Here is a 22,147-nt window from a genome sequence, read left to right on the forward strand (position 1 = left end):
GATTTGGATGTTCTCAAGCAGAACACAAATCTTTCCTTGTGAGGATAAAAACAAGTGGGGGATCATAAAGATCATCACAGATTAAGGGTTCAAAATGAGCAAAAAGTGGAATGATGGAGTGAAACAAAAAAAACAAAAAACAAACAAACAAAAAAGAATGGAAAAAACACATACGCTTGCTTTGTCATGGATGTCTATGGCATCCAGTGAAGATGGATTTGTTGTGGAATGCTCTGCCTGTTCATGGCAAACCTTAATGTTGGTTTGCTCATGCATTTTGCTCTCGTAATTCCGGACGTCATCCCAAGTCATATCTGGAAGAAGGAGGAAGGGAAGGAGCAAAACTGATACCTCCTCTCAAAAGGCACTCCGGTCAGGTAGTGGAAGGAAGGAGATGAAAGTGGCAAAAATGCATTGCGCAGAAAGCTTAACTAGAGGACTAGTGTGTAAAAGTACAAGCATCCCAAGTAGAAGTGCCACACGGAAGATTTTCAAGATGCAGACAAAGCACAAAGCCCTGAGTCCAAGGATGTAAGCTGGGATGGGTTTGGTGATTCTCCAGCCAAAAGAAATCCATATGTTAAGATTAGCAGGGGCGGGGAGGGTAGGTGAGTGGAGAATGCACAAGCACTGCAGACTGAAGTGTTAAAAGTCATTCCAAAAGGATAAACTCAGTTCTGGAGGTGTAGGACGGGTAGCTGTTTGGTTAACATGTGAGGGTTGCAGGTAAGGTAGAAAGTACATGCACATTAATAAACAATAACATTTCTGCAATATTCATAATAGATGTTTAAATATCTGCCTAGTCTCATACACGATATGGAAAAAAAGGTTTTGGGAGCCAAAGCCATTACACCCTCAATACGTGCCATTAGTTTCTCCATGTGGACATAAGAGCTTCCATATTCCGGATAAATTGGTCAAAGATGATATTGCCAGATTCAGAGTCTTGCGTAGAAGGAGTCAAAAAGGGTCTACCCTAAACTATACCCACAAAGTTGGAAGTATACAGTTAGAACTCTTCAAAGTGTTTAAGAAGATGAAAGATTTATATTTATGGGAGACAAATGGGTCGTACTCACGCCCTTGATTGATTACTAATAAAATCACGTTTCAATTCAGTTAGTTTTTTGCCACTAGAATGAGCAAGTACACTAATAGTGAATTCATGCACTTGTGTAGTGGAATGTATGAGAAAATCCAGTCGCTCAGTAAGACCTTTAAAAGTGGCCGATAGGGCCTCTGTATTATACGACGATTCACTGACCTACTCTCTTTTCCAATACTTTTGTCTATATTGTACGCATGAAATCTGTAAGCATTATCCTTATCATAGAAAAGATGACATTTTGGAGCCTGAAGGCCGACTGACCCACCAATCCATTCATCCACCCAAGCAAAGGCCTGTCTGTGTCCAAGCAGCAACACATCCCGAATCACCTGCAACACAGAAACAGTTTTGCTGAGGAATGTTGTGCAATATGCCCTCGTCAATCTTCAAATTTACATACTTCAAAGTTGAGAAACACGCGGGCATTTGCAGCACATGCACAATTACCTTACTTATGTTGTTTTGGTTGATACTTTGGATGGTAAGCAGATTACATTCGCATGCAGCCAAAATAGCATGTTTGAATATGTGTTTTATCAATAATCACCGCCAATGAAGCTCTGTTTGTTCAACCTACTTCCTTGTTGGCGGAATGATTTCTAAACCAAGTTTGACAAAACGTTGACTCTGACCTTATGCACAAACTGTTCCACACGTGTCTGCAGACCCCACACCTCAAACTTGACTGTGACCAGTTTGTACGAGCACATAATGGGATGCTGCGTGTCCCTCCATCCCTCCTGAAGCATGCCCCGCGACGTCTTCTCTGACTTGAAGTACCGCAGGTCCTGCATTGGTGCATTAAAGATACGTGTCTTGCGATGAATAGAACAGAGGGTGAGGCAGTCTGAGTGTGTTTCAATATTATTTTTTAATGAGACTCAATGCAATGGAGAGAGACGAGTAACGCATCCTAGAGGGAGAGCACCATTAATGAACAGCTCATTGTATGTATGGAGCGTTTAGCCCAGAGTTAGGCCAACTTTGGACTTAAATTGTAAATTGTCGAGTGACGCTTCAGTGTAACCTGCAAACAGTTTGAAAATTGCAAAACTCCCCCTTTAAAATATCGATTCATACATTAGGTCAGAACCCCCCCCCCCCCCGCCCCCCCAAGTAATCACTTGTATTAAGATTGAGAAATGTCCATATCCACATTCTCTGAAGAGTCATGTTGAATGTTTTAAATGTATAGTCGATTAGAAGACTACATTAGGCTAGAGTTTACCATGGTCCAAAAGATGTTGTTTCAGATAAAATTGGCCACTAAAAGTGAAAGGATGGATCATTTTCAAAATGTCAACTGCAATGAACCTGGTGAATATTTTCATTTGTGACTAACACGATGTCTAACAGTCTTTTACGGCTTTCTTATGTAATTGCCAATGAGAAGATGCTGGTAACAGACACAAGGAAAACGCCCACCTCACCTCTGACTCCTTGTAGTAGCGGTCAGGGATGTCGTCGTAAGCAATGTCGACAAAACACACTTCCCTCTCCTGGTCCTTCAACTCAGAGTCAAAGATCTATTGAAAACAAATACTTGAGTTGACCTCAGTGAATATGACGACAAAACAACTCAGAATTGCTTTTGAGATAAAGGGTCGTTGCGTACTCACAAAACGAGGTCTGAAAGCTGTGCAAATTTTCAGATTTTGTCAGTAGACTTTTAGTTTGTATTCTACGCACTCTTGATACGTGAGACCCCAAGGCTGGACTGTGATCATATTGTCAACACCTGACATACCCTTTAGGGGGCAGTATGTCCACGTTTATTTCCTCACAATTACCTTCAGCGCTTCAATGACAGTGATGACACTGACACTGATGCGCCACAACAATAAAAATGCTGAAAGATTCAGTGTAAAGTCAAATACAAGGGTCCTGCAATAAATTATTTATTCATGCAATAAATTATTTATTCATGGACTCTGCTCTTCACTACTATGTGTTATGAGCATAAGACCTTCCAATGGTCACCAAATAAATCACACGGTTCTCTGTCACGATAAAGTAGGGGCTGGGTGGTGTGTGTGTGTGTGTGTGTGTGTGTGTGTGTGTGTGTGTGTGTGTGTGTGTGTGTGTGTGTGTGTGTGTGTCTCACTCGGTCTCCTTTCCGCAAATTAAAATTGCAATTTTCTAGGCAACTTGTCTGTCATTGGGCCAAACCTCTATCCTATATGATGCCACACAATGCTTTTACCAATGTGTGATCCCACCACAAAAGAGGACAAGAAATACCAAGAAGGAGAAGTGTTCATATTCCCATAGAACCAGTAAAGGAATTTCTACCTGCAGTTGCTGGAACTTAAAGATTTCACCGAGAAACTCAGCAGTACAAACCCCACCCCAAAGGTTCAAGGACATTTCAAATCTATAACATAGGGTCTTCTTGTCCTTGTTCTCGTCTCCTCGGCCCCAGTAAATTACCCCAGAACAACATTTAGACAAATTGGAATACAAATTGGTTAGAAGAGGAAACCAGGCTATGTGTGTCTTTCGCACTGTTTAGGTACAGTGTCGACATTATGCTGTACATCATCTTCATCTTTCAAGGAACAGCATTAATCCTTCAGTATCCCTCGAGGGGGAGATTACAGTAGACTGTTACATTTTTATACACACATACACGAGGGATACTCATGCCGATAAGTTCGACAATTTCTTTGGCAGACTCAAATCCCACGCAAAGTGATCTTCAATAATATAAATGGCTCATGCTGTGCCAAATTTTATGATATACAGGTATAATGTTATGTACTTTAAATTCAAAGTGCACTTACATTATCATTGATGCCTTTGTTGTCCTCGTATTTCGTCTCTATGTGAATGGAGAACTTGGGAAGGAACGAGCACTGTAATCATGGGGGCGGGGGTGATGGGAGGGGAGCAACAGACTGTATTTAAACATGTGCAAGTCGACTTAATTTGTTACTTTGCTCGATAATTCACATTGCCTTTTTCTATTTGAACTCTGGTTTATGAATCGTACCATTAAAGCGACTCGTAAACTAAGCGGTGCTTTACAACTTTATGGTACTGATGAGAAGAGATGCTGCAGAAGATGCTGTCACCTTAAGCTTGAATGCATTTTGGCACAGAGTCACTTGACAGAGTAAATTCAGCCTTCATGTGTCAACACTGACACATGCATGGCAAATTACTCCCACACTTAAATAAATATCAGGCTTTCTGTCACTGTCTTGTCACTGTCTTATTTTCCATCCCATAAATGGCTGTGACTCATGGTGTTGACATTTCTCATCGACATAACAGACATCCAGAAGTAAGGAGAAGGCCAATATTACACCGTGATTTTTCAATACTTCTATCAATGAATCACAGTGCCCTCTTTGTTAACAGTGTCATTATTTCAATCATGTATCACGTTATTTTGGAGGGGAAATGATCTCTCTCTCCCCCCACTGGCATGTAATAACTTCAAAGTAATGTTGTAGTAAAAGTTAGAAAATAGTGAGTCAGTCTTCTCCAAGGACATCTGGACTGTATGTTCGAGTTTAAGTTATTTGCAAGTATATTGAACGTTGTGTAGAGGAAAAAAATATATTTTAATTGAATGCCGCTGATGTGTTTAGTTTCTAAAGACACACCTAACAAGCTTCCTCTCTCTCTTACATTCATGCACAATTAAGATCCAATTTGATACATGTCCAAAAATGGTAGAAAATATACTTACTGTATATTCTACAGGGTGGAGAATCCACATCGGGTCATGTCCAGAAATGCACAAAAACAAAAGAGAAAATTAAACACTCACAGCTTCCCAAATATCTTAAAATATGAAAGCCTGTAATTTGATAACATAAATGAATGAAAAGTTTGCTGAATCCATGTTCATATTTTAACGCTGCTTGCCAACTGAGGCCGAGGGAGGAACCCAAGCTGCACAAGTGTGACTTGCGGTGCCATCGCTGCGTCACCATCAATCTAGTCGTTGAGTGTCAGCATGGCATTCAAGCGCGCACTGTCTGTTCTATGGGCTTTTCTCTTAAGGTACCTTGTGCGCAGGTACTATAGTTGGCAGCTTTATCGTAGCACTGGGGCATGCGCCTTATAAGCCGTGTGGCTCAATAAATGAATAACTCGTAATCATGTCATGTCACCAAGGAGAGTTCTGTTTTTATTGGTGTGGGTTTCCTAGTCTACCGTTTTATGTAAGGCAGCATGCTGTGGAGTTTAGATGTTTCCCTCGATGCTCGCGTGGGTTTTCTCCAGGTAGTCCTCTTCCTCCCACATTTCAAAAACGTTAGCCTAGTTGTGAATGTGAGCATAAATGGTTGTTTCGATATATGTGCCCTGTAGTTGACTGGCAACCAGTCCCCTGGTTGCCAGTCAACTCTCGCCCAATGTCAGCACTACCGAGAAATTCCAGCCCACAAAGCCACTCAAGTACAACTACAATTCAATTTGAACCAGGCATCTCAAACAGATGGATGATAATAAATCTAAGTTTGGGTGTGGCTGGAGCAAGGCAGCAAAGTTGGACTTGCCACAGAACAAAAATCTCTCTTGGGGGTGCAAAGGCCAACCCCCTTTAGCTTAAAATGGTCCAAATCTGATTTCTCAAAAGTTAATATTCTTTGATTTCTGTAGAGCAGGCTGATTATCTTTGCATTAAGTCAAAACAAGATATTTATAAAACATTAGCTTTTATTTTGGAGAACAATGATCAACATTTCCCCCTATATTCTGACATGGTACGGACTAAACCAAAAACTCTATGATAGTCAACTCATGGAAAAAAGCAATAATCATTTTAATCTATTGGATAAATGAATGGTATTTGCAGTCACAATAGGAATAAGCTGAACTTGACATGTAGTTGAACCTGAAACCGAGAAGTATAGCGCTTCTCATTAAACAATTGCCACGAAGTCGCTCTCAGTTTCAAAAATGTTGGCAAGTACACCACACCCACTTCAGGGAAATTGTTGTTTATTTTGATTAATCGATGGAATAACTAACACTATAATCAATTGTAAAATTATTTGACAGCCCTAATTCAATATAACTCATTTTCCAGTAGCATATATTTGTTTTATTTTCAAAGGTCACCGAATTAATAAAACACTGTCTAATCATATATGAATAAAAATTTATCCCGCAATGGGAAGCATTTCAAGTTAGAGTTCGTATTGTTTGTGCAACAGCAGTATGCACTTTCCCACTTTGAGTACCAAACACTGTCGCTTCCTGTAAGGTGAAACCAAAGGTTGTGTCATTGTTAAGTGTGCATGTGGAAGTCACCTTCAAGACAGTAAAAGTCAAAGCAGATGCTGATGGTTGTAACATGCTAACCTGTGATGGTGTAAGGGTAATAGTTCCACGCCTTCTCGGTCACGTAAAAGATTTTCGGAACCACTGCTCGAGCCCAGCTGGGAAGTTTACTGCAGAGACAGAAAGCCATGAGGTCCTGCTGAAGCAGACTTAAGGCTCGAGTAGCTACTGTAATCAAAGCAGTCATCTTGTTCGACTGGCTGACAGCACAGATTCGTGGATTCAAGAATTGTGACTTCCAAAGTTGCTCGGAGACATGCACAGAGGTTTTCGCCCCGCACTGTGCAGTGTTTAGGTTCTTTTCAAAACACAAACAATCAGGCAAAACAATTAAAATTCAAAGTGTAAAATATATTTTTTTTAATGGTTACAAAAAATCACTGACATAATTCAAAACCATAGACACGCAGAGGAAGACAACCATTCGCACCGGCAGACCACTTTAAGTAATTACCTCACAGGTTTTTTGACTGCAGGAGGGAGACGTCTGAAAATAACAGTCAGTTGTGCTGACTTTTAGAAGTCTATGGGCTACACTATCAACTAAATTAACCCGCAGCGGGTGGTGGATTTGCTTGAGCTGTGGACTAAATACTGCACTGTTTACACACACACACACACACACACACACACGCACGCACGCACGCACGCACGCACGCACGCACGCACACACACACACACACACACACACACACACACAAGTAGATGGAAGTAGATGAATGGAAACGGCTCCTTGAGCTTTTACTTTGCTCCTGCAGGCTAGCACTGTGCCGAGTCAGCATGAATGGTCCGCCTGCATGGTGAATGCTGACACAGGTGATTGTGCTCCGATCAGTCGCCGGCAACGTCTCTGTCCATCTCTTTTCTCCCTTCTCTCCTGCTGTTGTTCTCTCCTTTTCCATCATATGCGGTACTTGACTGGTTTAATGCATGTTAAACTTTACATATTAAACTGTATCATGCAGTTGAAATTTTTCTTGGATGAACATAACATCTTGGAGGTCTTCCAGTCAGGTTTCAAGACGATGCATAGCACGGAGTCAGCCCTGTTACGCGTTTCTAATGACATCCTCCTGGCAAATGACTCTGGAGACCACGTGTGTCTAGTTTTATTGGACTTAACTGCAGCATTTGATACAGTGGATCACAGTATTCTGCTGACTCGTTTGCAGCACTTGGTGGGCATTGGAGGCAGTGCTTTTGAGTGGTTTAGGTCCTATTTAGCTGACAGAACCTTCTGTGTCAGCCTTGGCTGCTCTGAGTCACGCACTGCTCCCCTGTCATGTGGTGTTCCACAGGGCTCAATTCTGGGGCCTCTGCTGTTCTCGCTGTATCTGCTCCCATTGGGTTCCATCTTAAGGAAACATGGTATTCCCTTCCACTGCTATGCAGATGACTGCCAGATCTGTGTCCCACTGAGCAAGAAAGACGCCTTCTCATTAAGGCCACTCCTATCCTGTCTGGAAGAAATCAAAACCTGGATGGCACAAAATTTCTTGAGATTCAATGAAAAGAAGACAGAGGTGATATTGTTTGGTCCCAGTGGCCCTTGTACATTCCATCCTGTAGACTTGGGCCCCCTTTCTCCTTATCTTAAGTCAACGGTCTCAAACTTGGGCCTTAAACTGGACAGTGATTTCAAACTCGATCGGCAAATTGGTGCCGTTGTTAAATCCAGCTTCTTTCACCTTAGACAGCTGGCCAAAATAAAACCTCTCCTCTCACGTGAGCACTTTGAGACAGTAATTCATGCCTTTGTCACATCCCGGCTCCATTACTGCAATGCCCTTTACTTTGGAGTCAGCCAGTCCTCCATTAAGCGCCTTCAGCTGGTCCAGAATGCCGCTGCTCGCCTCTTGACTGGTACTCGTAAGAGGGAGCACATAACTCCTACTCTGGCATCCCTTCACTGGCTCCCCATTCATCTTAGAGTTATTTTCAAGATCCTCTTATTTGTTTTCAAATCTCTGAATAATCTCGCGCCACCTTACCTCTCTGAGCTCATCCGCCCCTACACACCTGCCCGGCGCCTCAGGTCTGTGGACCAGACTTTATTAGAAGTACCAAGAACTAAACTGAGGCTCAGAGGGGATCGAGCCTTTTCTGTTGCTGGTCCCTCTCTCTGGAATGACCTCCCACTGAACATTCGGCAAGCCTCCTCGCTGCCCATCTTCAAAACCCTCCTCAAAACTCACTTGTATTCTTTGGCATTCGACTCAGCATGACTTAGATTTGTTCTTGGTTTTACTGTTTGGTGCTTTCTACCGCCTTTATTAACGATTTGTCTTACTGTTTATTGTGCATGTTAAATTGCTCCATGTACAGCACTTTGTATGCAGCGATGGCTGTTTGAAAGTGCTCTATAAATACTGTTGACTTGACTTGACTTGACTTGTATCGCAGAGTAGATCACTGTATTTTCATTTATCCTCTGTAATTAATTACCTGCACAACAGGGATTTTTTTTGTTTGCAGGATTGTGCAAAAAACAATTTATCCACAATTACACTTTGTTGGGGAGTGGGCATCCCTAATTTCCACGTTTGCTAATCAGCAACTAGCTTTGCAGTTAGCAAACGTAGCATGAGTCGAAATGCTAGGTATACCTTCCAATATTTCCCCTTTTGTTCAAGTCAGTTTTAAAATACTGCACACCACAGTGTGATTGTGTGCGACACATCCAGTCTCTCGTCATAAGTTGGAAGGCACTGTCTTCCGATTGGTCGATGGCGAAGAACGACATCGTACATGTGATACTATGCGGCAAGATGGAAAAAAAATTCTGCCATGCCAGACTTTCGTCGTCGTGGTCGTGAAGCACCCTGGAGTGTATATTAGAGTGGGTGACACTAGTTAAGAAAAATATATGTATCATAGATATCATCGAAAACACATTGAGGATCAAGGACTTCTGAAAACAGTAATACACAAGTGACAACCAATGGTGAAAGAAATACGCTGTCATTTTCTTCTACACGACAACTACAAGTGAGTTATGAGGGGTCTAACCGACTGACCTGTTGAGGTAGACCCGTTTTTCTGTGAACTGCCCCTGGCCGTGCATGGGGTCCTCAAAAGGTTCGTTCTGGACAACTTCCACACCTTCCCCTCGGTCGCTCTGCTCATGGCTGTGTTTGCTGATCATGTAAAGCTGCCCAATACGATACTGGAAGATGGAAAAAGAAAAATGTTACCGGGAAACACTGCAACATATCTTGGTATGTTTGGTCTCAAACAGATAGAACAGAAAATCCGTGTTGTTTGATGGCTAGTGACTGGCGGGCTGCTGTCGAGCAAAACAAGGCACTGGTATTACTGGCTGTCATGGACAGACCAAAAGCCTGCAGAGACGTGGAGGAACAACAACAAGCAAAGCAGCATCTGACAGACCACATGGGACACTTTCACTGCGTCTGAAGCTGCTACAGTAAAATCAGAGTCCGCCCACCTCTTCGTCCATCGCAGGATTATCGTGCATACTTTTAGTAGTGAGAATAAGAATGACTGTCTCCTCATAATTTCAAGAATGATTTTATTTATTTGAAGCAACATTTCATCCACTTGAAGGTCACCTCATGTTTGAATTGTTCAGTTTCAACCATGTTTTTCTCAAATGATTAACACACATAATCGTCAGGTAATCATCTACAAATGCTTTAGTTTTATCTGATATAATAATGTAAAGATTTTTATCTCCAGTATACTGTGTGGAGTTTGACCATTCTCCCTTTCGACTGGGAGCCAAGACCAAAATTAGGACAGGCGGTATAGAATACGGACGGATTGATTTGTTTTCAGTCACATGCTTTAAAGCAGCAAGGGCTGGAGGCCTGAAGATGGAAATTTAAAGCCAGCACACTCCCACTGCTGCTCTCTTTCTCTCTGACCTTTACCTGGCATGTAGCTGTGCTGGGAAATGCTGTCAGAGGGGAAAGACTACGCAGTCATCTGAAATACATTTAAATACGTGCCAACTCAGCACCCGCCTCTGTTGCAGATCACTCAAGCAATTTATTCACACTTTCGGACAAAGATCAATACAACAAACGCCTTCAGGTCCAGCCGGTCATCGGATGATGGCGAGAAATATTGCAGAAGCAAGCAAACACTGCAGCTTACTCGAGCATTTGCTGCGGCATTACCCAAGTGTACAAATGAAACATCCACTTTTCACTTTTACAAAGCCCCCCAAAAACAATGAAGGCGTTTCTAAAAGCAGCTGTGGCAAGAGTGACCGTGCCAACCACAGAGCAACAACTTCTTCAGGCCTCATAAGAAATGAGGGATTGAAGGACACTGATGCAGAGGACGAATTAAGGGTGAGAACACAGAGCAGAGTTGACGAAACACAGGTAGCATGACATCAGCCTCATTTCATCAAGACCTCAGCAGTTCCTGCTGGTTATCGATTCAGATTTCCAAAATCGATTCCATTCACCGTTCACTTTGATTGATGTTCGATTCAGTAAAGGAGTTCACATACCAATATTACTTTCATACAGAAGACATTCTCAGAAGAAGCAATGCTACACAAATAGTCAAAGCTTCTTGCTCTATTGGTAAAAATATGAATATTGACATTAAGAATTGAACCCAAATTAGGAACATGAATCATTTATGCCTTATTGAACATGACCTGATCAAAACAGTAAATAATCATTTAAATCGATTCCAACCACAAGGTAGGCTGTGTAAATAAAGTGGTGAAAACACATTACGGCTAATGACATTCACATTCCTATGACTGTCTTACAACGTTTCAGTTTACTGCTGACTTTGTGTTTCTTTAAAAATAAAAATAAAAATAAAAATAATCTGCCTTCAAGCTTGTTGCCGCTGATTTCAAGTGCTTCGCCCATCTTGTTATGATATGCACACCTGTCAACTCATAAGGTTTAGCCATAGTTCATACGGATTTTTTGGTGAATCTTACGTATATGGCCGTATCGCACAAATCATACGGATTCTGAAAATTTCCGTTTTTTTTCCCCCCTAACAGGTAGTTCCGTTTGTTTTTGCCCAGAATGGTGCTAGTCTACTCGAATGCTTTCATTTCCGGTAACTTTCCACGGTATGTCTAACCAGACATTGTATTATGGAGATCTACAATAAATATAATTGAAAGTTTCGTGGGTTTTTTTCTGCCATTATTTTGACATATAAATGCTTTGGTATGTTATAAGGATTTTTTGCTCTTTATAAGGATTTTTTTGGTAGTTTATACAGGTTGGCGCTCCGAAAAGTTGACAGGTATGGATATGCTACGCTCGCGTCGTGACGAGACCTTGTGTGAGGCAAGAAGTCACATTCATTTATTGGGGACAAGATGTATTAAAAGGGTTGATTTATGGTACGAATCGATATCGGGCTATAAAAAGGAAAATGGATTTGATTCGGTGAATTGATTTTTTAAACCCAGCCCTTCTCCCTGGCGACATCAACTAAAAATTACGAGGAGCCGTGCACAGTACATTCATCATGATTATTTGAACAGCGTGATGGCCACACATGCGATGAAAGATTACACAACAGCAAATGGAAGCTTGTATAAACTGATTGAACGGCTCTTCTGTTTACAGCCACTCAAGTAAAACAGGCAATCAGTCACGGGAATAATGCAATAATTAAGTATTCGTAGTTTGTTCTTATCTGGGTTCTTCACAAAATAATCATGTCGCAGTCCAACATTAAAGAGGCCTGTTTTCCTTGACCGTATTTGCCACTCTGATTTTTTTATTTTGTCCTTAAATGAATGAGTGGGTTGTTATCATGACACACCACAGCACCAAATACATTGATAAAACACACAAGTGCTCCAGAACGGCTGGTAATATTGAATACGTTTTTTTTTCTTTTTTTTAATCTGAGAAATTGGAGTTTGAACATCACTCGTCAATCTGATAATCAAGGATTCTTTTATTGTTTTGGCTAATGCTAAATGCTATCATGGGTGACAGTTCAACAGCTGTCAACAAGTCAATGCACTCATCATTATCCAACCATTTTGGTCCGTGTCGGGAGCTAGTGGTAGCTGGCTGTGCCGTTTACCTCGCGCCAGTCCAGTCCCACATTGCAACACTGGAAATATGCCACGAGAAAAACTCATCCGTCTCATTTCACGTCTAGCTTTTTTTCTATGTAACTGCACTGAGCTTTGTCCCGCCTGTGAGAATGCACCGAAATCTCAGAGGCCTTGAACACATTAACAGAAATGCTGTTTCACATCTTAAGAGGGCTTAAAAGGGTCAATGGGCTTGAGAGGTTACCCATATTGTTGGCAGAGAAACACACAAATATAATTTGATTTGTTAAGATGCATCAATCAATATGTGGTGTATCTGTCTCTCATGCTACACCCTCCATTATATAGAAATTCATCGAGACAGCATCAGACAGCATCAAGTCCAACATGTCCAGAGGCGGTTTATCCGCAGTGATGTAATGGCTTCACTGATGTCTTTCCATAATAAAGCAAGAACTCTTTTGTTTTCTCATTATAGGTGTCACAATATGGTCTACAAATTAACTCATCAGGTTGTATCGCCATTAATTTTGTTTAGCTTTTTATGTCAAACACATCTTACTGAAGCAATATTGTACTTAATAATACTATAATAATAATAATAATAGCATAGTTGCTGCCAGTTTGAAAGACCATTTTGCTGATGGTCACAAAATCTGAAATCTGAATTGTGGCGGGGGTGGGGAGCGGGACCTTTCTTGTGTTATTTTAATTGCATATTTCTGTTTGGGACCAACAGGTGGTTCTGTAGGGCTCCTCCTACAGCGACACAGCTGTTGGTCATCATGTCATTAGTAGGTTCTCTGTTAAAAGGACTCCCAGCCCGACCACTCAGTGTCGGGTCATTGTTTCTGTTGGTTATTGTTTGTGCCTTACTGTCATGAGTTTGTTTGTTTTTTTTGTATTGCTTTCACCTTGTTTTTGCATCTGCCATGGGTTTTTGTTGGTTACTTTGGGTTCTTGTTGTTTTCATGTCTTTGTTCTGGATTTAGGTTTCCTCAGTGTTTTGTTAATACCGTTTGTCAAGTTCACCCTGTTTTTCCCTCCTGCCTGCTTTTCGGGGTCCTCCGCCACCACGTTCGTGCCAATGGAAGATTTAAAAATTGCAATAGCAGTGACACTAACAGCATAAAAATAACACTGGGCTCAGTATAGTAACCAAGTTACTTTTAATATCAAGTAATCAGCGAAGCAGTAGTTACTTTTTCAATGTAACTGGCAAACTGTTCAGAAGTGGGAAAAAAAGGGAAACACTATCTTGGCTTCTTCCATGACTCATGAAATACATGGTGATAGACAGATACCATCAGGTATCTTCTATAACTATGAGTAGAATATGTTCCCAAAATTGAAGGGGGATAAAAATGACAGTTTTCGCTCATAATGTAAACTGAGAGTACTCGGGGGACAAACTGGGAAGGCAGACAAACAGACATTGCGGTACAAATACCATGTGGCCCCCATGTAGGATATAAAATGCGTAGTTCAAATAAAAATAGGAGAAAATTAATTATGTGAAGTGTCTTTTTTTGTGTTGAGCCGATGTCTGCCATTCACAGATGCCTTTATATGGTTATCTATTCCAATAAAGGAAAAATTTTACCCAACACAAAAAAAGGAGGCTTTGGTAATGAGAAGAGCACTCAATTGGCTTGTTCAGGGAGAGGTGATGCTTTAGAGGCTCTTGTCGAAATTTGAATCATGCAAACCTTCAGTAGCAAGTCCTAAAATAAAACCATGGAAAGGTGAAATTTGCATGAAACATCTCCATTAACAGCACTTACTGGCCACGTTGTGAAAGGCTTGGTAAGTTAAAAAAAACATAGATATTGCAAGCATTTTCTTGTTACTTATACCCTTATTATATTAGTGTAAATGGTATTAATGGTGCAGACTCCTTTGCACAATTTCATTTGAGGTGTCACATAGAGTTGTTATCATTTATTTGAACAAAACTAAGACACACACAACATCAGTGGCATACTCTCAAGTGCTGTTGCATTACCAATAAACATGACGTTGCACTTGTCAATTTGAATTTTAACCCCCCGTTGCACCATTTGATTTATTTATTCATGTATAACTTCCAAGTTTTTCATGACTGTTCGAATACTGCTTAAAATGACATGAAATGAAAGGCAATTCTCTGGGATCCTTTTTCACTTTATGATACAATGTATTCATAATTTAATATGGACCACCCAATAAAATGAAAACAAGAATATAATAAATAAAACACAAATATCAAGAGGCCAGATAAATACCAAAAAAATGGAGAAGCCCCACCGTAGGTGCTCACCAACAGCAGTGTGTAGAATCAAATAGCAACAGTTATACCGATGCATTTACTCATCAGAATAATTTGCCCTGGAAAGGAGAGGAATGAAGGTCAGTCGTAGGAAGACGGAGTACATGTGTGTGTGAATGATGGGGACCCAAGTACAAGAGTGAGGTCACAGGGAGAAGAAATAAAGAAGGTGGAGGATTTTAAGTACTTGGGGTCAACTGTCCAGAGCAATGGAGAGTGCGGAAAAGAGCTGAAGAAGCGTGTACAGGCAGGCTGGAACGGCTGGAGAAAAGTATCAGGTGTGATGTGCGATAGAAGAGTTTCAGCTAAGACCAAAGAAAAGGTGTATAAAATGGCGATGAGACCAGCCATGCTGTTTGGACTGGAGACAGTGCCACTGAAGAAAAGACAGGAGACAGAACTGGAGGGAGCAGAGATGAAGATGTTGAGGTTTTCGTCGGGAGTGACCAGGTTTGATAGGATCAGGAATGAGTACATCAGAGGGACAACTCCTGTTAGAGGTTTTGTAGAGAAAGTCAGAGAGGCCAGACTGAGATGGTTTGGACATGTCCAAAGGAGAGAGGGTGAACAATATTGGGAGAAGGTTGCTGATTCTTGAACTGCCAGGCAGGAGGCCAAGAGGAAGACCAAAGAGGAGGTTTATGGATGTAGTGAAAGAGAGCATGAAGGCAGCTGGTGTGAGAGAAGAAGAGGCACAAAACAGGGTTAGATGGAGGCAACAGATTCGCTGTGGCGACCCCTGAAGGGAAAAGCGGAAAGGAAAAGAAGAAGATACATTTAAATCTTACTTAAGTATTTCTGTTCAGGATGTGTTTGGTTTTTTTTTTTTGTTTGTTCTTGTTTTGTTTTGGGTTTTTTTTGGTATGATGAAGGTGCAGGTTCTATGAATTTTCTTGTCGGTTACATGGATGTTCATTGCAGATGCTTTTATTTCAATGTCGTGATTATCGCATAATCACTACAGTGTTGCATTGCTATTGTTGGCAAAATATCACAATACCATCCTTTGAAAGCAGCAATTTGGAAGTTGCAGTTCCCCTTTTTTTCGATGTAAATGACATTTTAAAAAATGTAAAGAAATAAAAACAAAATAATGAATAAATGCTCTCACTGCAACTCCATGGTAAAGGTTGGCTTGTGTAACACAGCTTTGGAGCCTTTCCCACAATCATTAATCAGACGCTTAAATAATCCCGTACGGCTGTTGGCACTGTGATGGACCCCCATCCCTTTGCACTTTCATTACCTGCCACAGCACACACATAAAGACGCTAACGCACACACACTTTCTGTGCACATTTAATCAACTGGGCAAGTGTACCGTGCGCTGGGCAGCCCTCTCTAGATAAAATTATTCTTGAGCTGTAAGCCTATGAGTCAATAGGGGCACCAGGAGCGTAATTAGTAGAAGCGTACATGACAGGAGGATGGAGCAGAAAAAAAGGGTAGAATGAAAACTGCAGCAAAGATTGTGCATGAGTACTTGATCGTGATAAATGCGATTTAAAAAAAAGTAATTGGTGTAAGCCATCTGAGCATGATAACAACCAATCTGTGACATCTGCTGTGTGTGCACTCGCAATGCCTCTACCTCCTGCTGCAGATAAACTAAGACTGAACAATGGCTTGGAACAGCAAAGATCCAACATGCTAAAACAAACCTGGTTGACTACTGGTTCTTGACATGAAGGTCGTAGCAGCGCCTTGTGAGGTACACAGCCAGCACACACCTGCTGCAGCCTGCCCAAGAGAGTAGTGTGACAACATGACATCATGAGCACGAGGGTCTGTGCATGCATGTCGGTGTGCGTGCATTTGTGTTGGGGTGCTTTCTCACTTGCCCTTTAATATCTCCTCTGTGATTTTCAGTTCTAGCCATGTCATTAAGTGGAAGCATTAAAGATTCACACAGTGTGCGTTCAGAACAATTAATTCATGACCACGTTTAGTGGAAAAAAGATGGATGTGCCAGACCTCCCTTCAGGACTAACGTGAATAGAGTTTAGCACTCACAGCAATCCCCAGCTTAGTGTATGTCGGGTCCAACTAAATATGACAATGAAATATTTGTCTTTTTGAGTTGAGAAAAGAGATCTCAGACCTAATCAATAAATACAGTACAATTTACAAACATGGCTTGTCGAGAACAAATGAGCTCATGAAGACCAGAATCGATCTGAAACGTGAATCAATCCGGCAAGAGTTCTAGTAGATGTTTTAAGTAACTCTCCAACTCTCCATAGTGATGATCACAATTTAATGGACTTTATGCATGGCAGCTGATGATGTATTTCCGGTGGAAAATACGGAGAGGTACAAGCTTCCGGCTTGCGCTTATTCCAAGAGACCAGGATGCCATCCACGAATAATAAGGTACCAGTGATACATCATTTATAGTAATCGGCATTATTTAAATAGATTGTGAATATATTTTAAAGAGTTTGATACTATCGCTATGTGTTAAATTAGGTTAGCACGCGTCCATGGCCTGAATGCAGAAATGGTACGTGCATTTAGTTCACTGAGGTGTTACTGAAGGGGCAAACAAAGACAGCACTGTAGCAGGAAGTTGGCTCTGGTGCGGGTTGCAGTCATAATTATAAGGGGGGGGGGGGGGGGGGGGCTTTGAACTGTATGACACTTGCATACAACTAATTTATGAATCAGTAAAAGACAGAAGGAAGAACAGACAACTAAAAAATATATAGTGATAAAAGAAGGTAGGGGGTTATGTCCCAGCGAAAACAGGGAGATGCCATGCAGGGAGCGGAAGGATGAAAGAACACTGGATAAATGGCAAATGTGATGGGGCAGAAAAAGAATCAGACAGACAGCGGGGAAGCCTGAAGAGAACAGAGACAATAGAAACCTACATTGAGGTGGTGGAGTTCTGATAAGTTTGCCAAAATTGGGAAAAAAAAGAAAAACAAACCCACAAAGACTACAGAAAAAAATGTAAATATACATGGCCACTTAGTTGCTTGATATTAGGCATGGGCCAGGTACTGGTTCAAAAGTTGCAAAACTTTCCACCAGCAGGAGGAGCTGTTTTTCTTCTTCAGTTTTCAATTAAGCCAAAGTCACACGACAACTATCCTCTCCCATTGTTGCTGCGAGCAGTCAGTGAGGGTACCACGGCTTTGTAGAGGCAAGATACAGTGAAACTCCTCTACAACGAAATCATGTTTGCAGAGAGAAATTTTTCACAACAGATGGTTTTTCACTCAGAAAGAAAAAAAAGGGAAAGAAACTGCGAAATTTACAATCAGCATTCACTTTCACTTACATCAATTTCTTGGATAATAATTTTGTTTCCGCCGTCTTTCATTTTGATCACTTTTACCCTCTCTTCCAGCATCAGAGCTCTTCTTGTCTTAGCTGCTTGACATCCAAGGGTCCGTTTTGTAGCCATTTTAGCAATGCAACATTCTTGCTGCGTCTTAAACTAACAATAACAAATATTTCCTGGACTACTGCGCATGTGTAAACCAGTGTGGTGGTTGCTATTGCCGTTTCTGAACGAAGCAGTAGAAGTCCTGTTGGATTAGACTTCGTTGTAGTGAATCTCGTGGCGAGGCAAGAGCAGAGAAAATGATTTCGTATAATGCATCAGGGGGTTTTGGTTCGTTGTATGGGGGGCAAGAAAGTGGGAATGGTGTTAATACATGAAGATTTTTTTCACACTAGGGGGTATTTTCGCCCATGTAGGTTTTGTTGTAGAGGGGTTCAGTGTATTATATTTACCAGCGTGCCATCCACCGCCAATTGACAAAGGCAATGTTTATATTTTACTCAAATGCTTCTCTGAAATTATCAGATGCAACCAGCTACATGAATGTCTGTCTTTTTTTTCTGCCCCTTAATCAACAAAACAAAAAGGGCATTCTTGTGAGCTCATTTCATACTGCCGCAAAGACAGACATGCTCCCCTCCAGAATCTGTCATTACAGTACCCTACAACTGCAGAAAAGGAAAAAAAATAAATCACCCAACCCCTCACCGGCTTCAACAACAACAGTCATTTTGTTCCAAGACCCTTTTTCTCCCTGGCGAAGATGTTTTTTTTTCTCTGTCTTGAGCTTCCCATCACGAGCTCCTCAAACGTATCCATTATCAAATGGCTTCTCCCGTTTTCCTTTCATCTACTTGTCATACTCACAGGCTGCTCTTGAATGTTCAAATAGTCTCTTACATACTTCTGCCTTGCCACTGTCACTGTGACCGCAAGACTGTCAAATACTCAGCGGAATAAAAATAGCCACTCGGTTGTTGTTGTTGTTGCAATGATGCAAAACAATAATAAGAATATGAAGAAATTCACAGGTAAGTCGTAAAACGTGTAATTGTTCAACATGTTTTACAAATACTATGAAAGGGGAGGAGAGAAATGTGGATATGCATTATGGTTTGCTCTGTATAAAATATGGCACCCTATCTTGCGAGGCAAGACATCGCACAAAGCAGTTTGTGCCATCTTGAGACATTGGTGTACTCCAAAGTGCCTTTTCACTGATTCCACTTTGTGCTTGTACATTTTGTGTCTGGATACTGTTGATGACCCATCTGACATATTGTCTTCATTGGTTTTTGGAGCCGTCATTCGTTTCACTATTACATATGAAGCGTCTGTGTGAACATTTGGAAAATGGTCCTGCAAGCATGTTTTCATGAGTGACTTCATTTGCTGTGCAAACACTGGCTAATCATGTGGTTAAATGACGAGGGAGGGACTTGGTGAGTAAACGTAACTCAAATGAAAAGGTCAAGCTGAGTGAATGCAGCTTTGATGGGAATGCCCACTGGGAGAGAGAGAGAGAGAGTGTGTGTGTGTGTGTGTGTGTGTGTGTGCTGCCTGCTCTTTCACCCCTTTGTCACTTTGTGGTCTTTCTGTAGTTCCACACAGTTTAACGTGCAATTCATCATTTTTTTCTGGCACTTAAATACCCTTGTATAAAAACTCAAACTGAAACAAAACAACCCAAAAAAAGGATGTTTTTGCAAGTTATAGTTGCTTATCTTGAGTGTCAGTATATACTGTCCTTGCAGTTTGACAGATGTTTACGCCAAAAATCAAATCGGAGTGACTTCACTGTTGATCTATCATCTGCATTGATTTCAATGGGGCTTTGAAGTATTTTTAGACTGCCTGATGCCATCTGGAATTGTAAAACAGGCATCACAAGACAATGACAATTTTTTGTATACATTAGACTAAGTAGTATGTACAGGTCAGGTACTGGTCAAAAGCATAACGTCTCCTGTACACTGTATCCACTAGCTAAACATGCACATCTCTCTTCCTTCAATCTCTCTCACCGCTGATATCAACACCCTTTGTCGTGCACATTGCTGATGTTCTCGTGAATGGCACTTCACACTGTGTTTGTGCACAAGGCCAGTGTTACCTTCTCTGCACAACAGAGTACTGTACATCAGAAAGCAGCCACAACCATGATCACAATATTTTCTCTAGCACCACGTGATGGTGGAAAACATTTTCTGATCAATGAACGGCAGTTGAACATCCATCCACGTACCGCTTCTCCTCACTCGGGTCGCGGGTGCGCTCACTCTTGAATTGCAGCTATTTTTAGCTGTGTGACTGGGTGATAGAATAACAACAAGGTGCAGAACTGCCTTTTTCACATCTGTCAAGATGTCAAGCTCCAAGTACCTTTATTACAATATTTGGACACCAGACGAGAACTACTGGTCACACAAATAAGGAACGGATGTCCATTCACCCACTTACTGTAATTCATCTCTACAAACAAAATGACAGCACTCCTCAGATATTGCGCAGAACAAGTTTGCAAGCGTGCATGCGTGTGAGTGTGGGCGTGCGCGTGGGTGGGTTGTGGGGGCGCTGAGAAGCAGAGCCTCAACTGATGTAAAAAATGAAAGTCAAAAGTATTCTTGTATTTTGGGGGAACAGTATGTTTCTAACTTGTTTAAATTAATAAAAGCGGCTCTTTCTCGTTCTGCTAGGATTAGTTAGCCCAAGGTACTACACGGTCCTGTTTCTAATACCTCATCAGTCAGGGTTCCAAGTGTTCCTTTGCTTCAATGGTCTGGTTTTGGTTTTTGGTTTTTTTTGCTGCCTTTAGTCTGCTCTTCATTTAAAAACTCAAATTCCAATGAAGTTGGGACATTGTGTAAAAATTTTATGTTCAAACTGGTAAGAGGTGTTTTGTTTTGTTTTGTTTTTTACGCTTTTGTTCATTGTAAACACCCACTGTTTTGGAATTTGATGCCTGCAGCCATTCCCTAAAAATTGGGGCAGGGGCATGTTTACCACTGTGCTATATCACATTTCCTTTTAACAACACTCAATAAGTGTTTGGAAACTGAGGACAGAAATTGTTGAAGCTTTATCAGTGGAATTATTTCCCATTCTTGCTTGTAGTACAACTTCAATTGCTCAAGTCTGTGTTAAGTTTTGTGCATCATAATGCACCACACATTTTCAATGGGACACAGTAAATACTCACACTCTTTTACTACCAAGCCAGGCTGTCCGAATCTTTCTTGGAAACGAGTATTTTCAGGAAACTTACCAATCGACTGCCGTTTCATAAAGAATGGTAAAAAGCAGAAATGTACTTTTTTCCCCTGATGAAAAAGAAGAGGGTTAAAGCTTTCTTTTGGTAGGTTCCATGCTGATTTAGCTCGAGAACTTAAATTTAGGGAGTTTGCATGTTCTCCCCGGGCCTGCGTGGGTTTTCTCCGGGTGCTCCGGTTTCCTCCCACATTCCAAAAGCATGCATGTCAGGCTGATTGGACGCTCTAAATTGTCCCTAGGTGTGAGTGTGGGCGTGGATGGTTGTTCGTCTCTGTGTGCCCTGCGATTGGCTGGCAACTGATTCAGGGTGTCCCCCGCCTACTGCCCGGAGATGGCTGGGATAGGCTCCAGCACCCCCCGCGACCCTAGTGAGGATCAAGCGGTTCGGAAAATGGATGGATGGACTTAAATTTTGTGTTGTCATTTGTATATACCCCAAATTATCTCTATACGTCTGATGTAGCACCTATTCCACCTGCCCAGAAAGTATGTGCGAGGCTGGTGAAATCTGACATGGTGTAAATATACAGTATTGGTATTGATACTGCTGTTAAGGTAGAGGCATTCCTACCAATTCTTTTGACCATCGCTTTCTACCCCCCAGCCATTGGAAAGATCTATTTTGAATTGTTTTGTACACATCAAAGTCCAAAATAGCTTTGTGTGTGTCAATTCAAATCGCCCACACATAGCTCTGTGACTTTCACAGCCTCCACAAAATCTGTTAGTACAACTGCTTGCTTCCATTTTTTTTGCCACTTATTAGCAGTACATGGTTGAAAATGTGAACCGATCCACAGTACGTAATTACTTTTCATTGTTGATGTGATCTTAATGAGCCATTTT

At 41.3% G+C, this 22,147-nt stretch overlaps 1 protein-coding gene across 1 annotated transcript in view; it reads right to left on the reverse strand.

Moving 5' to 3' along the window:
* Nucleotides 1-22,147, reverse strand: part of LOC147200344 (cytoplasmic phosphatidylinositol transfer protein 1-like) — a 51,946-nt gene that overhangs the window by 4,332 nt on the left and 25,467 nt on the right. The window contains exons 2-8 of the mRNA XM_086119662.1: nucleotides 9,427-9,575; nucleotides 6,431-6,519; nucleotides 4,809-4,816; nucleotides 3,895-3,966; nucleotides 2,542-2,637; nucleotides 1,744-1,899; nucleotides 1,377-1,440 (exon numbers count right to left, since the gene is read on the reverse strand). Coding sequence (XP_085975788.1) covers nucleotides 1,377-1,440; nucleotides 1,744-1,899; nucleotides 2,542-2,637; nucleotides 3,895-3,966; nucleotides 4,809-4,816; nucleotides 6,431-6,519; nucleotides 9,427-9,575 — 634 coding nt within the window. The remainder of the gene's footprint in view (nucleotides 1-1,376; nucleotides 1,441-1,743; nucleotides 1,900-2,541; nucleotides 2,638-3,894; nucleotides 3,967-4,808; nucleotides 4,817-6,430; nucleotides 6,520-9,426; nucleotides 9,576-22,147) is intronic.

Source organism: Hippocampus guttulatus, chromosome 9 (genome assembly GCF_054856545.1).
Source record: "Hippocampus guttulatus isolate MCC_2025c chromosome 9, RoL_Hgut_1.0, whole genome shotgun sequence".
Lineage (NCBI taxonomy): Eukaryota > Metazoa > Chordata > Actinopteri > Syngnathiformes > Syngnathidae > Hippocampus > Hippocampus guttulatus.